Below are 17,352 nucleotides of genomic sequence, written 5' to 3'. Positions count from 1 at the left end.
ATCAATTTATCTTATTTCATAGCTTCATCGTTGAACGAGATTTATCGGATTATGAAAAATATGTTCAAAGAACTCATAGTTGTCACTCTTGACGTTTAAATGTTTTGGTACCGATGTAACGGGCTTGAAAAAATTGATCAACAAACCGAATGCCGGCTTTTGTGCGTATAGTGTTGTGGCAAAAGCGTTTTCAACTTCGTCATGGCTGAAAATAATGCGTTCATTTTGGATAATGGTGCCTTCTACGCAAAATTGGGAATGGCGGACGAATCTGAACCGAAGTGAGTGCGAAATTTGCTGCCGAATGCCTTGGAAATGTATTCTTACTGCTTCTTTGTATTTTTACAGAACCATCCTGAACTGCATCACGAAAGCCAAATCCGAACGGAGACGACCGTTCATAGGAAATCAAATAGAAGAGTGTCGCGACGTGTCGGGATTGTTTTACATACTCTGCTTCCAACGAGGCTACCTTGTGAACTGGGATGTTCAGAAAACGGTTTGGGACTACTTCTTCAGTACGGATTGCTGCCCGGTGCAATTCTCCGATACTCCGCTGCTCATTACGGAACCGTTGTTCAATTTCGGATCCATTCAGGAAGCGATGCTTGAAATTCTCTACGAAGAGTACGACTGCGATGCCGTATGCAAAACAACGGCCGTCGATCTAGCAGCCTTCAATTTCACTCACGGAACCGTTTCCACAACAGAACAACAGAAACCACTATGCTGCGTGGTGGTGGAAATGGGTTATAGCTTCACACACGTGGTGCCCTTTGTGAAAGGGAACAAGGTGAAGGAGGCTATCCGGCGGATCGATATCGGAGGTAAAGTGCTCACGAACCACCTGAAGGAAATCATCTCCTACCGCCAGCTGAACGTAATGGATGAATCGTATGTGATTAACCAGGTGAAGGAGGACAGTTGTTTCGTGTCACAGAATTTCAACGAAGATATGCGAATAGCACGCAAACGATTCCCGGACAATACGATCGTACGAGAGTATGTGCTACCGGATTACACACAGATTCGCAGAGGGTTTCTACGAAAACCGAACGAATCTTCATCCGCGGATGGGAGTGATGAACTTCAAACGATCAAATTGGGCAACGAGCGGTTCGTTATTCCCGAGATTCTGTTCCATCCTTCGGACGTAGGAATCCCTCAGATGGGCGTACCGGAAGCGATACTGGATGCAATCAACCTATGCCCGGAGGAAACACGACCGCATCTGTTTGCGAATATCGTCGTATGCGGTGGTTGTGCACTTTTCCCCGGCATGAAAACACGTTTAGAGAAAGATGTTCGTGCTCTTGCACCAGATGAGTACGAGGTCAATGTAATGGTACCTGATAAGTAAGTGTTTTAGTATCTGAAACCTATAGCCGGTCGCTTATTACAGAAGTTTGTTTTCTTCCCTCTCCTAGCCCTATTAGCTACGCTTGGCATGGGGGGAAAAAGTATTCACAATCGCTGAGTTTTTTGAAATCCTGCATGAGCCGCAACCAGTACGAGGAGTACGGCACCAAACATCTGGTGGACAAGTACGACAGCTAGCGGTGTGGGAGAAGTAAAACGAGGCGCCAGGAGGACATTTCAGGTAAATGAAGTTACTTTATTTTTGTTTTCCTTACTTGTACAAAACATCCGTTCACCGGTCTACATCATGGCTTGCTTGTGAGGGAAACTAACATGCGGAAATCGTGTTTCACTACCGTGTTTAATGTGATTCGTTTCGTTTAACACATGTACTCTACAAACACAAAGGCTAACTGCAGTGATGGTTTTAATGGCAACTCTGCGTCGTGCATCGGATACGGTACATTTAGGAGGGATAGATTTGAGTTTCCCGTTGTTTTTAGTTTCGAACATCCACGAAGACGAGGATAACCACGGTTTGGCGATTAAACTAGGTGGTACCACCTACAAACGGTACGGATAAGACGGTCCTTGGATGGGTGAAGTAGTAGTTGCGACCGGAAACTATTGTGCACTATTGAACATGAAAGTATTTGAATGTGACGTGAGCTAGGATATGTAATTAACGATAAAGAATATTATTAAACAAACAAAACAATACATATAACCTGTCCTACCAAATGAGATGACTATTTTTCAAGATAAATGGGTGGTTAATATGAGAATCTGTTCCGACGGTAAACAACACAAATAACATGAACACACAGACACGAATCGTTCGTGGTAGGGACAGTGGGAGATAGAGAGGAGGTACTAACTAACGGACGCATCGAACCACCATTATACGGTTAGGCGGCATATTGCGAACTTTGGCGGGGGCCCATTTCCATTCCGTAACCTTATTTGCTACGGGAAGACAATGGCAAACGACGAGGGTGGTGGGTTTAGTACTGTTGGCGTCTCCGAGCGGCACGTTGCTTGTCGAAGCGCAGTTCCATCTCCTCCAGCACCTTCGGGGTGTAGCGGACGACCAGCTTGACCGAACCGACGGCTTGCTTCAGGAGCTCCACGGCCTTTTCGTGGTTTTCCCCTTCGACCGATACACCGTTGACGGAGAGTAGTTGATCGCCCCGCTTGAGTCCCCCGTGACGATCCGCCACGCCACCGGGAATGATGCGCGAAATGTAGATCGGCGAGTTCTGTTCCTTGCCACCCATAACGTTGAAGCCAAGCCCCTCTTCGGTCTTGGGCAGCTCGACAACGCGCGGATGGGCGTGTCCCTCGCTGGCAGCGAACGCTGCAATGGTGGCCTTTGCCGTAGCTGAGGCACGCACATCGAGCGATCCCTGGATGTCGACCGTTTCGTACACATGCTCGTACACCTCCCGCACGGCATTCAGGAAATCGCTTTGCAGCACCTTCTGCAAGGCGGCCAGCTTGGTGGCCGGTACCTCGCCACTCATCTGCAGCTTTTCCAGCAGCTCGATCGAACGTTTCACGTCTGCAACGAAGGAATTGGGCATTGGGAAATGAATTCCATTGCTTCAGCATATTGTTGCTGGGGATTACCCTTGGCCAGCGTTAGTGGTTCGCAGACGTTTGCCATTATTGATTTGTTTATTTTATCTGTCCACTGGATATTCGGCAGGAACTACACTCGTCGAAGCTGAAGCGATTCTTTAACGATTGCTAGCGAAATCGCTTATTTCATAAATGCAAGGTCCACACGTATGTTTATTATTATTTTCAGCACCCCAGTCACACACTTTCCGACCCGATTGAACCACTCTATGAATAGCAAACTGGATGATACGTCAGGGGCAAATAAAATAAATTTTCCCAGTTTATTAGGGGAACATGTTCTAAAATACTCCTTTGGGGCAAAATGCTCCTACAATTTGAAAATGGGGTTTTGATTCGTATTACAGATCTGGGTATTGACGTGATACATTTTTATATCAACAATTCAAAGTAAAGATATTTGAGGATAAATATAACTATTTGAAGATAAAAACGCTGGTTAACACATTTGAGTAGCTCATTGTAGATGCAAATTGTAAAGAGTTTTTTGCCATCATCTTTTTATTCTTGGTAACCAGATTATAAAAGCGTCCTTTAGAGGAAAAGATATCCAGATACATTTGTTACAAATACCATTAAAAACGCGAATAAATGGATTATTAAGTTTCGGAAATTTTTTCATCAAATTTGCGTAGGATCAGGATTGCCTTGTTTAATATTTTTTTCGGTATTATGTTAAAAAATCAAATTGTTGCCATATAAAATACATATATTTTTCTTCATCAAGCGAGTGCATAGACGACTCTCCCTTTTCGGGAAAAACTTCTGCAAACCAAGGTTTGTGAAGAGGAATGGAATCAGCTAGTTTGTAAAAACCTTACGCATTTTTAACAACCTTAACCTCTACACATTCATATAACGGACTTTTATAATTTTAATTTTGTAATTTTTGTTCTCCAAGAGCTAGAACATTGAATACAGGCATTCAGGTATAATATAATTCAAAGAAAATAATATTGAAATTTATCTATATACTTAAGCAGGGGGAAGAATTACACTTTTGGCTACTTTACGCAGGTCCCCAATGGGATGGCCGATTCAGTGCCACTTATGTTGTTTTAATTTTATCATCTGTAATAAAATGTAAATTATCTGCTAATTGGTCAAACATCAAAGTACAGGTTGCACCAGTAGCTTTAGATTTTTATTTATTTCTTTACCCAAATAGAGCTTTAGATAACACATAACGCTTTCAGTTTTGTTTTTTCAATACAGAGAGCCAAAATGTTTTATTGATAGCAAATGTGCCGAACGCGGGCACGCGTCATCAACTTATCTTGCGATATCGATTAATAATCAAGTCCGGGACAATCTTTAATGTGCGTTTCGAGCGTAAGAAAATCTCCAAACACGTTGTTGCAGTGAGGGCAAGGTTCAATCTGCCGCTCAAAAACCCCGGGTGATGTGCCGTATAACTTGCTTCGTTCCGAGGGCTCCGAGAGCTGGGACGTTTGGTCTCCCCTGGTGACATAAAACATCGTGTTGAAATTTAGCGGTAAAAACGGTGCAACGGTGCTAACTTACCTGGCCTGTTCTTGGTTCATGGATAGCTGATGATTTTTGTGTAGCAACATTTGCATCTCGGAAGTTATTCGATTTTTCTCGATGAGCAGCTCCTCATGGGCGGCTCGTTGGTCATGCAAATCATTTTTACAAACTTCCAGCTGTGCCTGTAGAGTGACCACCGCCATGGTGCCACTGATTCCGTGCTCACTTTTCGTTTCATAGGCCGTCATTATCATATCTTGACTGAGAATATCGGCACGGCACTTCATGAGAAGATCTTGTAGGTTTCCCAGAGTCGATTTCATAGTGTTAAGATCATCGACGTACACCTTCCGCTGTTGAACAGAGTTTTGTGTTCATTGAAAAAAGTTTATCCTAATAATATCCACCTGTATTCCTTACCAACTTTTCTTGCTCTAACAGTTTATCGCGTAACGCCACGTTTGTAGCCTCCAGATCCTTTATACGCTGGGCGTACTCATGGAGAAGGTTTTCCATGGAAATGGTTGATTAGGAGTGGAATAACCACTAGATGTCCTACAAAATCGATCTCGTCCTTCCTTCCTTCAATCTGTGTACACACCGAAAGGTATCGCGTGTCTAAATCAGTAGCAATGAACCCGCGGGCGTCAGGGTTACTGAAATGTTTTTTTTTTAAACTTATCTTTTTGTTCTACGCAAGCTATCCAACCTTAAGATAAGGTGATATTTTGATAAAGCAAGGGGTCAGAGAAACCCCACAACTCATTGCTAAATTTGTTATGGCGCCTGTCGTGCTAAATATTTTGAATGTTTTCTTTTCAAACATAAATCTCTAACGCCAATATTTTTTTCTAATCTTTCGATTATGTTTAAAAATCTCTTATATCTTATGTCGTTCAAAAATATATCTATGCTTTTGAAGCTGAGTAGTTGAGAGCATGATTATGAAACACGTGGCAAGCGATGGCTTCCGCGATAGTTAATCGCTGTTTATTTCCTACTATCAGTTCGAATCAAATAGTTTATACCTCTTGAAGCGTTATCTTACACCAGCAATTATCTGTGGCTTTGCAAACAATTTTTGCTTACTATTTTCTGTTTGCGTTATCACTTGGCGCCTCCATTTCCGTAATTTCTCATTGTATTGTGTCATTGAAGTACACTTGCGTTTTAGTCTACTTTCTGAAACACGTTTAACTTTATTTCCTGTGCATTCTCTAAAAATATCAATAAAAAGCATGTAACGAAACCATGCGACACAGGGACGATGAAGATTCAAATGCACACATTTTATGGTAACAACGAATGCATGAACTCTATTGCACTGTTCTGTACGCCGGCCACCCCGAGTAACACCAACCGTGAGGTGAGGAGAGTCGTGGGTTAATATTTTTTGGATGGCGTGTTTGTACCAGTTTACGTTATAACGGTCGGTGCGTTGCGGCCGGTGTAGGTTGGCAGTTTCGAAACTTCCAAAGCAATATCGATCAAAGGTTTGAGCATGTCGGACGCACTGCCCAGCACGTTCTCCTTCTCGTACGAGTCGATGTACAGGCGTACGGTGGCGCCGGAACTTCCCGTACCACTGAGACGCATCACGACCCGGCTGCCATCGCTAAACACAATCCGCAAGCCCTGCTTGGTGGATACTGACTTGTCGATCGGATCGTTGTAGCTGAAGTTATCACCCAGCTTCACCTTGTAGGTCTTGCCGCCAGCGGTAAATTCCTTGCCGACAAACGCCGGATCGGTGATGGTTTTCTCCAGTGTGTCCATCATCTCGTTACATGGAGCCAGATCGCACTCTTCGTAGTCGTAGCGCGTGAAGTAGTTCCGTCCGTATCGTTTCCAATGTTCGACGCAGATTTCCTCAATGCTCTTGCCCGTCTGTGCCATGATCGAGAGCCAGGCCAACACCGCCCAAATGCCGTCCTTCTCGCGGATGTGGTTAGAGCCCGTGCCGAAACTTTCCTCGCCGCACAGACACAGCCGCCCGGCATCCATAAGATTGCCAAAGTACTTCCAGCCCGTTGGCACTTCGAACATTTCCTTGCCGAGCGCTTCGGCAACACGGTCGACGGCCGCTGCGGTTGGCATGCTTCGGGCCAGACCTTGGATACCGTTGCGCTTAAAGTACGGAATGCTTTCCAGGTAGTGCGCGATAACGGCCAAAGAGTCGCTCGGCGTGACGAAGAACGCATTACGTCCGATGATCATGTTACGATCACCATCGCCATCGAATGCGGCTCCGATGTCGTAGTCTCCGGCACGCACCGCATCTACCAGATCCTTGGCGTAGGTCAAATTCGGATCTGGATGGAGTCCACCGAAATCGGGCAGTGGGGTCGTATGAACGACACCATCCTTCGGAGCTCCCAAACAGTTAACGAAAATTTCGTTCACATAGTTTCCCGTGACACCATTCATTGAATCGATGCGCATCTTGATCGCCTGCCCGCCGGGACGAGACTTGCCGCTTACAAACTCCCGCAGACGGTCAAAGTCGAAGATTTCCTTCATCAAGAGCACGTAGTCGGCCACCGAGTCGATCACTTCTACCGTGAACGGTCTTCCGTTGATTTCCGTATTCGTCACACCCACCTTGCCGATGTCCACCGACACTGACGCGGTCCTGTACTGCGTGATTTCACCCGACAGGGCGTAGATCTTGTTTGTGAACGCGTCCGGTGCGGGACCACCGTTTTCGCAGTTGAACTTGATGCCAAAATCGTTCTCCGGGCCACCCGGGTTGTGCGAAGCGGTCAGCACAATGCCACCGAGGGCCTTGTGGCGCCGGATCAAGCTCGATACTGCTGGTGTCGAGAGGATACCGTTCTGGCCAAGCAAAATCTTGGCTACCCCATTGGCCGCACAGATGCGTACGATCAGTTCACTCGCTTCCTTGCAGAAGTAACGGCCATCGCCACCAACAACGAGCGTCGATCCGACCAGAGCAGGACCATTGGCGTCAAGGATGCATTGCACAAAGTTTTCCGTGTAGTTCTTCTGCATGAACACTTTAACCTGGCGTTGCGTAGGTGGAAGGAATCAAGAATAGTAACACCAACATTGGAGCAGATTATCTCGTTTCAATAATTTACCTTTTTACGGAGGCCACTAGTGCCAGGCTTTTGTCCCTCGAAGGGAGTTGTAGCGATCGTTTCGATCGTGCGTGCCATGATGCTATTGAGGTATTGCTTCCAAAACTCGACCCTAAGCTGACGTGAAAAGAGGCGTCCAACCTGTTCCACCAGATCGCAAAACCAGTTACCAAATCCTAGGCGTTCTACTTAATCACTGCAGCGATTAACTAACGACTAGAACGACCGTATCGCTAAGAAAATCTCCTTTCTATTATTTTGAATGACAAACCAAGGTCATCTAACCAAAACACCGGTAAACGTCCAAAAGTAGGTGCCTAGTGAGTGATGATGTGATATTTGCTCGTTGACACCTGAGGTGAATACAATATACTTTTTTCACCTTGGTCGAGCTGACTAGTGTTGGGAAAATCGATTCTCGGTTGGGATTCCAATCTTTCGATTCAAATCCATTTGGAGATCCGGATCTCCGAATCCGAACCCCAATCCATCAAACAGTCGTGATACGATATAAACCATTCAGTGCCGGTCAGGAAATCGTTCTGAATCCCCATCAAATTACAACTGATAACTCGGTTTTTCCGCAATAAATACATGCCACACATTTTCGATGTGAGTTTCACCGTTGATAGCAGTTCTGTTGATCATAATAATCTACTAACGTAAGGAAACGATGTTCTTCGCAGGTATCGAGAAGCGGGCACAGTTATTTTTGTACGTAACATTGTCTAAGAAGATTATCAATGTAGAGTGATAGTTTTATTCAAAATCCGGTAAACATGTAAATCAGGTGCTGGTCTGAATAATTGTTCACTTTGTATTCGTATCCATTCTAGTGTATTTCTTTGTAAAAATAAGTTCATGAATGTTTTTCGAACCTAGGTTAAATCGTGCAAAAACCTTTATCTATGTCCAATCCATTATAACCAGCGCCCGAGTCGAGTAAACTGAAATCAATCACATTGTCTCTAGATCTACTAGTTAGGCTGGTGTCATTGCTTTACCGCACGATGTTTTGTCGGACGACAGGTCCGCCAATTTTTCTGTAATTTTTTTAAATTCTAAGACGATTAAATGAATTTTATTATTTTTCTTAGATGAAAGGCTCAACTCCGAGTTTATAAAGTCCAACTTTGTTGACAGATAAAATCGGATGCGTCCATCCGATAAAATCAAATGATTTTGATTTTGTCGTGCGGAGAAATCGTGCGAACCTTGCAGCTGTCAAATCCCATACATTTTCGTCTGCCAAAAGATCGTGCGGTAAAGCACTGACACCAGCCTTACGTGACTAATTCAACTCACCTCGTGTCTAGATCCAGTGATATGAAATTCAAATAGATTGGGATCAAGTCAGAACCGAATCAAATCGAGTCCCAAACAAATCATAGGTGATACGAATCCCTAACAAATCAAATCTGATTCGAATCCCAATCTAATCCAATTTTTAGAATCCCTCAAATGGGATTCAAATCTTTGGAATCCGTCTAGGGATCGAATCTTCAAGTCTTCCAAATCTCGATTCTGCCAACTTGACAGCAACGCTACACGTACTTTCGTGTTTGTGCATCGTTGGACCGCCGCTGTGAAAAGTTGTCAATTTTGCGACCGTTCAACATCACATTAGCCCACAGGTCCGAGACGACGACGTGTACGGTTCGTTCGGAAAAGAACATTTTGTTTTGTGTCGCAAAGACGTGCTGTTTGGTAAGTGAGGATTGATACAAGTCCCTCGTTACACTCGTAAGTGCTAATAAAAGTGTACTGTTTTCCGGCTCAGAGTAAAAATGAAAAGCTTCGTGTATGTAATGCTGGCTCTGCTAGCGGTAAGCCAGCTCGGATTGGCCAACGAGGACAACACTGCACGCCTGCTGGTCTCGAAGCACATTCTGAACAAATATCTGGTCGAAGCGCGTGACATCGTGGTAAAATACACACTCTACAACGTTGGTTCTGGCCCGGCCGTGAACGTTCGCTTAGGTGAGTAAAGAAAGCCGGCTATTTACGGTGAAAGCATGCGTTAATTACAAACTCATTACAGTTGACAATGGATTCCATCCGGAAGTGTTCGAAGTCGTCGGCGGTCAGCTGTCCGCCTCGATCGATCGCATTGCCCCGCAGACGAACGTCACGCATATCGTCGTGGTTCGACCGAAATCCTTCGGATACCTAAACTTCACCGCCGCCGAGGTCAACTACCTGCCGACGGAGGACTCGACCGAGCCACAATTCTCCATCAGCTCCGAGCCGGGAGAGGGTGCCATCGTTGCCGAGGCGCAGTTCAACAAGCAGTTCAGCTCGCACTATCTCGACTGGCTGGCATTCGCCTTCCTGACGTTGCCCTCCCTGGCTATCCCGTACGCGATGTGGTACAGCTCAAAGACGAAATACGAGTTGCTCTCCAAGCCGGCAAAGAAGCTGAACTAAGAAGTGGGCGAGTTTTCTCGGTTGTCAAATCACACCCTCCCCGGCACAACCGCACAAAACAGCAGCATCCTCAGTGGCTGGCAGGCAGCATTTGAGTGTAGGGTGAATGGTGCGAGTAACCGATTTTTCCTGTTACTCTACCACCTCCGGTGAACCATTGCATCCATCTTGAGAAGACTAATTTAATTTATAAGGAATCCTTTATTCACTCGCCCCTCAACGTGAACCATCCTGATCCAGCCAACCTACCTACCGAGCAGCCACTTTCATTTGACCACCTCATTTGTATTTCCCTCCTCCACCTTAGAAAAAGGCAAACAAATTCCAACTGTACAAGCGACGCATCCGCAACGCGTACTATTTCTAGCAGGACCTCCGTACTATTAAGAAAGTGCTAGTAAAAAGATTGTTAATCGATCATCTTACCTGCTTTGTTTTGTTAATAAAAAGCGAGCGGATCTGTTTCGTCTTAATAATGTTGGAGTTGTTATTTTCATTACTCAATTTTATTTCATTTTCGAGGAAATAGTTTACAGCAAATGTACCGGTTACATTAATTCAGTATAGTTTGTAGTAATTCGTGCAATGGATAAGAAATGAGTCTGATCTATTTGTTAAATTTACGCTGCTTTGATCGGACATACTTGAGCGCAGCATTGTAGTTCGGTGCAATATTTGGTAAGCGGTAGCTGCAGCTACCTTGCACCTCATCCCTGGAGCTATGACCTGCGGCGGATTCTTTCGTTGAGCCCGAAGCATCACCTCCAACTTGCGCGGAGAGTGGGGTGGAAATGCCCTGCGGGGTTTGAAACTGCTGCTGGGACTCTCCGGAATGGACCGATTCGTTATCCAACGGATCGACAAGCCCCATCTGTCGGAAGCGTTCGTAGCAGCTCATGCCCGGCTCGATTAACTGGACCAGCGGGGTACGATTCTGCTGTAGCTGCCTGGTTCTTTGCAAGCATTCGCCTATGGTAAGCTTCGGTCGCGAGGATTTTTCTTCCTTCGTCCAAACCAACTCACTGAGCCCATCGGAAACATTGCGCAGTATCTGCTCCACGGTGGGTGTTTTGTCACACTGTTTTGTTTTCGATGGGATACTGCCTGGCGCAATGGCTTTGACCTGAACCGGAGGTAGCGAAGTGGCACCTGTTGGCTCCAAAGGGGCCCGACAGTCCAAAAGGTAGTCGATACCCTCCACAATGTCACGATTTTCCAACACCTCTGCCCGGATCCGGTTGAACAGCGGACTGATGTGTTGCAGAATTTCGTACGGTACCCCTTCCAGATGGTCGACGGAGTGCATAATATCGGTGTAGAAGAACGAACGCAGCGCTTTCGCATCCATATCAATGTCGGGATTTTGGAGATGAAACGCTTCCCAGAAGCTCAAACTCCAAGCGTCCCGGCCGATGGCCTTACTTTCGTAGAAGTAATGTATCATCCGGTGCGCGACGGTTTGTGGTGCTGTTGAGGTGAAAATAGCAATTACTTGGGATTGTACGTTGACCTAAACAGCCAAAACATTCACCTACCTTCAATGTGTTCCTCTTCTGACATGATTTTCGACGCAAGTGTTTCTAAAAAGCCCAAAATCTTCGTTCAAGAAAGTATAACCACACTTAGCAACTTGATCGCGAATTTACTGTTTTATACCGTTAGCTTCCAGTTAGACGTGAGTCTAGGTCGGTTTGAAATCCAATAAGAACTGTACAAAAAGGGGGGGAGTAAATTATGGGTTCAAAGTTTTGAATTTGTATTGGCAGTTACATTATTTGTTTGCAATGGCAGTTATAATATTTGTTAACGTAACAGTGGAACATAATTTGTTGATAGTAAATTAAAGTCGTTAATTTTAGCATATATTTATCTCTGTTGTTATAACTGTTACCGCAATATTGTAGCAACAAGAATAAGACTTTGAAATTTTTCGTAAATGAAACAAACTGTTTAAATATTACTGTGTCTGATTTCTTGTCTGATTTATCCATTGGACATCTTCGTAATCACTCCTAACGGGCGTAGTGCTGAATGCAATAAATCGCCGTGATGTTGCATCCCTTCGATCCCTTTGTACACCTTGGCGACAAGTTCATTGATCCAGGTCAACGTACACTGCGATGCATCACCGGCTATGCACTTTGCAGCGCGAAAACTATTGATATTAGCGATTACGTCAATATTAATCTAGATGGTCATGGATTCCTCCCCTTTCTTTCAGAGTCCGCTCAACACCAGGTTTTATCGGCCGGCCCGAGCAGCATAATTATATCAATGTATCATCGATCTCGAGCGTTCAATGCCGTCACGGAGCTGGGAGTGGACCTTTCTCGGATCCAGGTCCGCTGGGCAACAGGTTATGGATAATATTGTTGCGTAAACGGCGCTCGGTAGCCCAGTGGAGGCCGTGTCGAGGGGAATGTGATAATCAGTAATTACCTGGCGCCGGGATACATCAGCAGAATGAGCAGCCTAAAGTGGAACCACGCAGGAATGACGTAGGGTGAAGAGAATTCAAAGTTTAAACTTCAACAAAGAGGGGCAAGTTCAACGAAAGTGGTTCCCCATACCCGAGACTGCGGAGGGGGTTGGGACACAAAAGGACAACGATACGATAAAGGTAGGTAGGATAGGAAACCAGCTTCTTTTTCCAACCCTTCACGCACATCCGATGTTATCTGGTTCAATGATCCATCGCACAACCGGCACATCCATCCGGATGGTCAATGTTTGTGGAGCATGGGGAATCTATAAAAAGTGCAATCACTCAACGAAGCCCAACATAGCGTTCCCGTCCTCGTAGCACAATAGGTTTGCTCCATCCTTGCGTGTTTGCACAGTGAATAAACATAGTTCCAGTTATCAACATGATGAGAAGTGTAAGTGGACATTTGTTTTATTTAATAGAAGTGACGTTGGCCTCAAAAGCGTGACATTAAATCCTGCCGTTTAAACTAATCCCGGTTTTATTTTTAATTTCAGCTCGTGTGCCTCCTGTGTCTGGTGACGGTGGCATTCAGTAAGCCGTTAACGATCATAACGCCTGCCGCCGCATCTTACGAGCTCAATGATCCCGTCGCGGTTGCATCTTCCGGATTAACCTTGGCGGTACCGGCGGGTTCAGTTGCCTATCGTGAAATAATGCCACAAGCACCCGGAATCAGTAAGGTGACAGAGTATCAAGGAGTACCGTTTTATTCCGTTCCGCTGCCGATGGTTTCGAATGGATTTTACTATTAACACGGGCTCAACTTGTAAGCAAACTGCATGCAGTGAAAATGCGCATGAGAAAATTGTATTTATTTGAATAAATGTACGCCCCATTGGCAGTTCGAAATCTTGATCACGCTCCACGTAAGTCTTAAGGCTTCCAGCCGATGCCATGTGGATCGGTATCACGATCCAGATGAGCTGTATTTACCTCGGGGACGGCTACGGTGAATGGTTGCGGTACACACAATTGTCGACCGCGTGAGATGAAAAGTCGACTCGGTACCCAAGCATCGGGCTTCATCCACTATGACGCGTTCCCCCCCCCAGGGATTTCCACCGCGCGCCACCATACGCCGGTGCGGGTGCCACCATTTTGGGCGCCACGTGAGAAGGTCCTGCACGTGAGGGCAAGCTTTGCCCGGTGAAAGTGTGAAAACGATCGGTTCCTTGCGACTCTAAAGTTCGAAACTCAAGGCAAACTACACCGTGACTTCCAACCGTATACTTTGGCGAAACGTGAAGCAAAGCGGTCAGTGGTTGGGGTTGGTTGGCAATCGCCATTGCTGGGAAAAACTTCCGTTCTGGATACCAGTCAGGTGGAATGGTGCTGTTCAGTTTGCTCGAACATCCAGAGTACGAGCCTGATTGACGTAGTTCGCGGGCAGTTTATGTAATTATATAATAGAATCACATGGCCTGTTTGAAGAACAAACGTTTTTCAGGATCCAGAATGTATTTTTCTTTATGCTGCCGTGCGTACGAAGCGGGTTGACGCGGGCTTTGTGATTTTTATTCTGTGTGATTTTGCTCTTTCCGACTTCCTATAAAAATTACTATTACGACTTTGGACAAGGGAAAAAAAGTGTATTATGCTAAAGTTAAGCATAGTAAACGAAAGAATGCACTTCTAAATATCATGTCTTTATTAGATCAACTTTGTCAGTTTTGAAGTTAAACAAATATTTTTTGTTGTAGACGAACCTATGGTATAATTTGAGTTCCCTTATAATTTCCATTAGATTATAAATCGATCCTGAGTATGTTATGTTAACTGTTTCAAAAGATTTAATTTTCATTTCGTGTACGATTTTAACTAAAATATTTTGTATCTTTACCATTTATGTTTATGGTTCTGCAGAACCAAAGGATTGGATCAAAGTGCAAAGTGTTTTATCTTTGAAAAAAAAACTTTAAAATGTAATTTTCTGCAATCCAGCAACTCCTGCGAAAATATCCAGCATTTATCATCTAACGAGGTAAGTTCTTTTTTACTGCACAGAAACAAATGCTTATTTGTTGCGCAACCCTGAGTATAATCGTTGGCCATTTATTTATGATATTTTCTGTAGAATCGGGTCAAACTATCTCGCAAATCACAAATCTTGATTGCTTCGAAACTACGGATGTTTCCGTTCGGCTCGTACGTAAAAGCCAACACAGACCAATTTGAGCAAGACCATCTACCGCTTGCCGGGTGGCCGCTATTATGGTGTTATTCTGTTGAACAGCCTTCCGGTAAGCTGGGAAGAGGACGACAGGATAGCCGGGACGATTATAATAATTGTGTAGACACTCACAATTTTTTCTGAGAAAATTAAATTAAATTGTGTACCGTTTTAAAGTGGATAAATTGTCCAACTATAAAATGATATCAAATAGCAACAATTAACATTAGCGATATGTAGTAAGTTCGAAATTATTGGAAAGACGTAAACGTAACTATACTAAACGTAGAAATCTATGTGTAGTATTATCTCGTTCTTTACTAGAAAAGACGTTGGTCTTAGTTACTTGAAAGCCATGTTTTGAAAAACAGTAAACCAACTTATTTAAAAAATATTCAAAATTCCGATTCCTACGATTCACTTCGGGTCATCTTCGGGCCCTGTTCGATCTCACTCTCGCCCTCTCTTGTGCTCTCAATATTCAACAGAACCATGCCACCGGATGTCCGGAGAAAGTTTTCCCACAAGGCCAACGGTGGATCGGGCTTTCACTCTCATTTCGGTTCCAAGAAGTTGGAAGTTGGAAAGAAAAAAAACCCATCTCGTTCGTGCGTACGCAGCATCCAGCATCCGTTTGGCGTTCGGCATCAGTTCGGGTGCCTCTATCCTCGGTTCGGGTCGAGGAAAACTATATAAGGCGACACGCGGCCATAGAACAGCTATCAGTTAGCCAATACTACTGAGCCTACAAGTGCAGCCCTGATAACCAATCGGATACCAAGAACCAACGTATTCCTACGTGCTAAACATTGGATGTTGCGTACGTGACTGTGTGCCAAAGTGAGACACCGATCTTAAGACACGGATTACGAGTGAAAGAGCAAAGTGGATTTCAGCAGAACCGGTGCTATTAGTTGATGCTACTCCTATTGAGGCCGTATTGTTGAGTGAAAGTCGTGCCTGGTAGTACCGTTCCGTAGTGTTGTAGTGTACGGTTGCAGCAGATAGCATGACGATGACGCTGGACAAACTCGACATTGGACGGCACCGCCGCCACGCCGACAGTCCTTGCGCACCGATGATGGTGGACGGTTTCTACATCGACATTCCGACACCCTCGGCCCGGAGTATCTCGCCCATGTCGGCGTCGGTGTCCCCCGGGAAGGATAAAACGTTCAGCTTCTTCAAGAGTGTCTACCGTAAGATCAGCCTGAAGTCGAACGACGAGCTCGACCAGCTCGGTGTGCATGGGGATGAGGACTCGCGCAGCTCCTCGGTAGACTCCTGCTCGTCCATCAGCGACCGGGACCGGGACCAGCAGCTACTGTCGACGGCCGGTGGCAAGGAGCACGGACAGGAGTCTTCCCGATGCTCCAGCGCCTCCAAGCTGCAGCTGAAACTGTCCAACCTCGCCCTCTCGAGTGCCTCCAGTGACTCGGCGGTCAGCTCCTGTTCGCGGGCAGAATCCACCAAGGAGTCCCTGGACGGGCACGGTCCGGAGGAGGGTGAAGGTGGCTCGAAGGAGAACCGCCGGAAGTCGCGCCGCTCGTCGGTGCTGAAGCTACTCGAAAGCCTTGCCATCCATGCGCCCATGCGCTCGCGGTCACTCTCGTGCAGCAACAGCTCGGTCAACAATCTGCTGCACTCGAAGGGCCGGGAGTCGCGGGCGGAGTCGAAGTGCTCACTGTTCAGCACCAACAGTGCCAGCCACGGATCGTCCGGTGCCGGCAAGGAGTCGAGTAAACCGCCCCCGAAGCGTATCCTCCGACGGCCCGTGTCCTACACCTATCTGCGGGGCATTTCCGGCCTGCCGACGCAACGGGTGCCACGATCGTCGATCTGCTGCAGCTACTACGGGCGCTAGAGGTCCTGAGTCCGGCTCCTTCAACACGAATACCATATCATTGATGAGAAAACACGCTCGGTGTGTGACGGATTACTCCAAGCCAAAAAACTGAACTGAAATGCATTTACAAGCTGACGCTACGCAACGATTGGGAACAGATACATAAGTTTTCTAAATTAGCACTACCGTTTTTCTTCCGTACGAAAAGTGGCTTGGGGGAGCGACCCCCCCAAATGGGTGATAGCATTAAAATTAAAGAAAAAGTACCTTAGCTAACCAAACGCGCAGAAAGTAGCAGAAAGCAGCATAAAGCAGCGGAAAGCGATCGACGAAGCAGCAAGCCTTGTAAAAAGTAACACATATTGCTAAGGGCGCCTTTAGGGATGGATAATGCAACCATAAACTACGTTTGCGATAAAAAGTGCAATTATCCTACTCGCGACGGCTACTTGCAACTCCGCGTCGGGAGCGGAAGGAAGTAGGGCCTTTTTTTTCTAGCCACCGGAACTTGTCTGTGCACCTCTGGTCCAATCGGCATATGCACTTGCACCTGCACTTTGCGGTCTCGAGGAAGGAAAGGAGTTAGAAATTAAAAACTCGTTATCATTATTATAACAAAGTAAGAAGGGTAGTGTGATGTGGGTGGGAGTACGTAATCGAAGATGCATTTTTCACTCCCACTAGGGGAGCTACCGTTTATCTTATTCGAGCGTCGGGAGGAAGAAAGCATTTCGAGCGTAGAATGTAGGAGTACAGTAAAAGCGAATCGAATGATGTTGCATCGTTTCTAAACTAGGTCCTTTCGACGGTGTTTATCCGTTTCTGTAAATAA

At 45.6% G+C, this 17,352-nt stretch overlaps 7 protein-coding genes across 7 annotated transcripts; 3 read left to right on the top strand and 4 right to left on the bottom strand.

The window, feature by feature from the left end:
- Positions 1 to 155: 155 nt before the first annotated feature.
- Positions 156 to 2,091, top strand: LOC131282662 (actin-related protein 6). Its single transcript, XM_058312185.1, has 4 exons — positions 156 to 281; positions 349 to 1,356; positions 1,428 to 1,600; positions 1,768 to 2,091. The coding sequence occupies exons 1-3, from the start codon at positions 202 to 204 to the stop codon at positions 1,555 to 1,557; spliced, it is 1,218 nt and encodes a 405-aa protein (XP_058168168.1). The 5' UTR covers positions 156 to 201; the 3' UTR covers positions 1,558 to 1,600; positions 1,768 to 2,091.
- Positions 1,597 to 3,201, bottom strand: LOC131282663 (protein lin-7 homolog C). The gene is made up of 2 exons (XM_058312186.1): positions 2,989 to 3,201; positions 1,597 to 2,920 (listed from the first exon to the last, which is right to left on the bottom strand). The coding sequence occupies exons 1-2, from the start codon at positions 3,023 to 3,025 to the stop codon at positions 2,364 to 2,366; spliced, it is 594 nt and encodes a 197-aa protein (XP_058168169.1). The 5' UTR covers positions 3,026 to 3,201; the 3' UTR covers positions 1,597 to 2,363.
- Positions 3,202 to 4,289: 1,088 nt separating this feature from the next.
- On the bottom strand, positions 4,290 to 5,004 carry LOC131282146 (optineurin-like). The gene is given in 3 exon segments (XM_058311546.1): positions 4,290 to 4,419; positions 4,450 to 4,841; positions 4,909 to 5,004. Coding segments are annotated over 3 exon segments (618 nt in total).
- A 581-nt stretch (positions 5,005 to 5,585) lies between these two features.
- On the bottom strand, positions 5,586 to 7,827 carry LOC131282753 (phosphoglucomutase). Its single transcript, XM_058312291.1, has 2 exons — positions 7,590 to 7,827; positions 5,586 to 7,512 (listed from the first exon to the last, which is right to left on the bottom strand). Exons 1-2 carry the CDS (start codon positions 7,665 to 7,667, stop codon positions 5,905 to 5,907), a joined length of 1,686 nt encoding a protein of 561 aa, XP_058168274.1. The 5' UTR covers positions 7,668 to 7,827; the 3' UTR covers positions 5,586 to 5,904.
- A 1,337-nt stretch (positions 7,828 to 9,164) lies between these two features.
- LOC131284949 (translocon-associated protein subunit beta) lies at positions 9,165 to 10,242 on the top strand. The gene is made up of 3 exons (XM_058313810.1): positions 9,165 to 9,296; positions 9,370 to 9,569; positions 9,631 to 10,242. Exons 2-3 carry the CDS (start codon positions 9,377 to 9,379, stop codon positions 10,014 to 10,016), a joined length of 579 nt encoding a protein of 192 aa, XP_058169793.1. The 5' UTR covers positions 9,165 to 9,296; positions 9,370 to 9,376; the 3' UTR covers positions 10,017 to 10,242.
- A 381-nt stretch (positions 10,243 to 10,623) lies between these two features.
- Positions 10,624 to 11,605, bottom strand: LOC131294669 (uncharacterized). Its single transcript, XM_058322713.1, has 2 exons — positions 11,552 to 11,605; positions 10,624 to 11,483 (listed from the first exon to the last, which is right to left on the bottom strand). Exons 1-2 carry the CDS (start codon positions 11,574 to 11,576, stop codon positions 10,624 to 10,626), a joined length of 885 nt encoding a protein of 294 aa, XP_058178696.1. The 5' UTR covers positions 11,577 to 11,605.
- A 4,084-nt stretch (positions 11,606 to 15,689) lies between these two features.
- On the top strand, positions 15,690 to 16,538 carry LOC131294668 (uncharacterized). Its single transcript, XM_058322712.1, has one exon. It carries the CDS (start codon positions 15,690 to 15,692, stop codon positions 16,536 to 16,538), a length of 849 nt encoding a protein of 282 aa, XP_058178695.1.
- The last annotated feature ends 814 nt before the right edge of the window (positions 16,539 to 17,352 follow it).

This window comes from Anopheles ziemanni, chromosome 2 (genome assembly GCF_943734765.1).
Source record: "Anopheles ziemanni chromosome 2, idAnoZiCoDA_A2_x.2, whole genome shotgun sequence".
Classification (NCBI taxonomy): domain Eukaryota; kingdom Metazoa; phylum Arthropoda; class Insecta; order Diptera; family Culicidae; genus Anopheles; species Anopheles ziemanni.
Note: the sequence above shows the minus strand (reverse complement) of the source record. Positions and strands in the feature narration are given on the sequence as shown.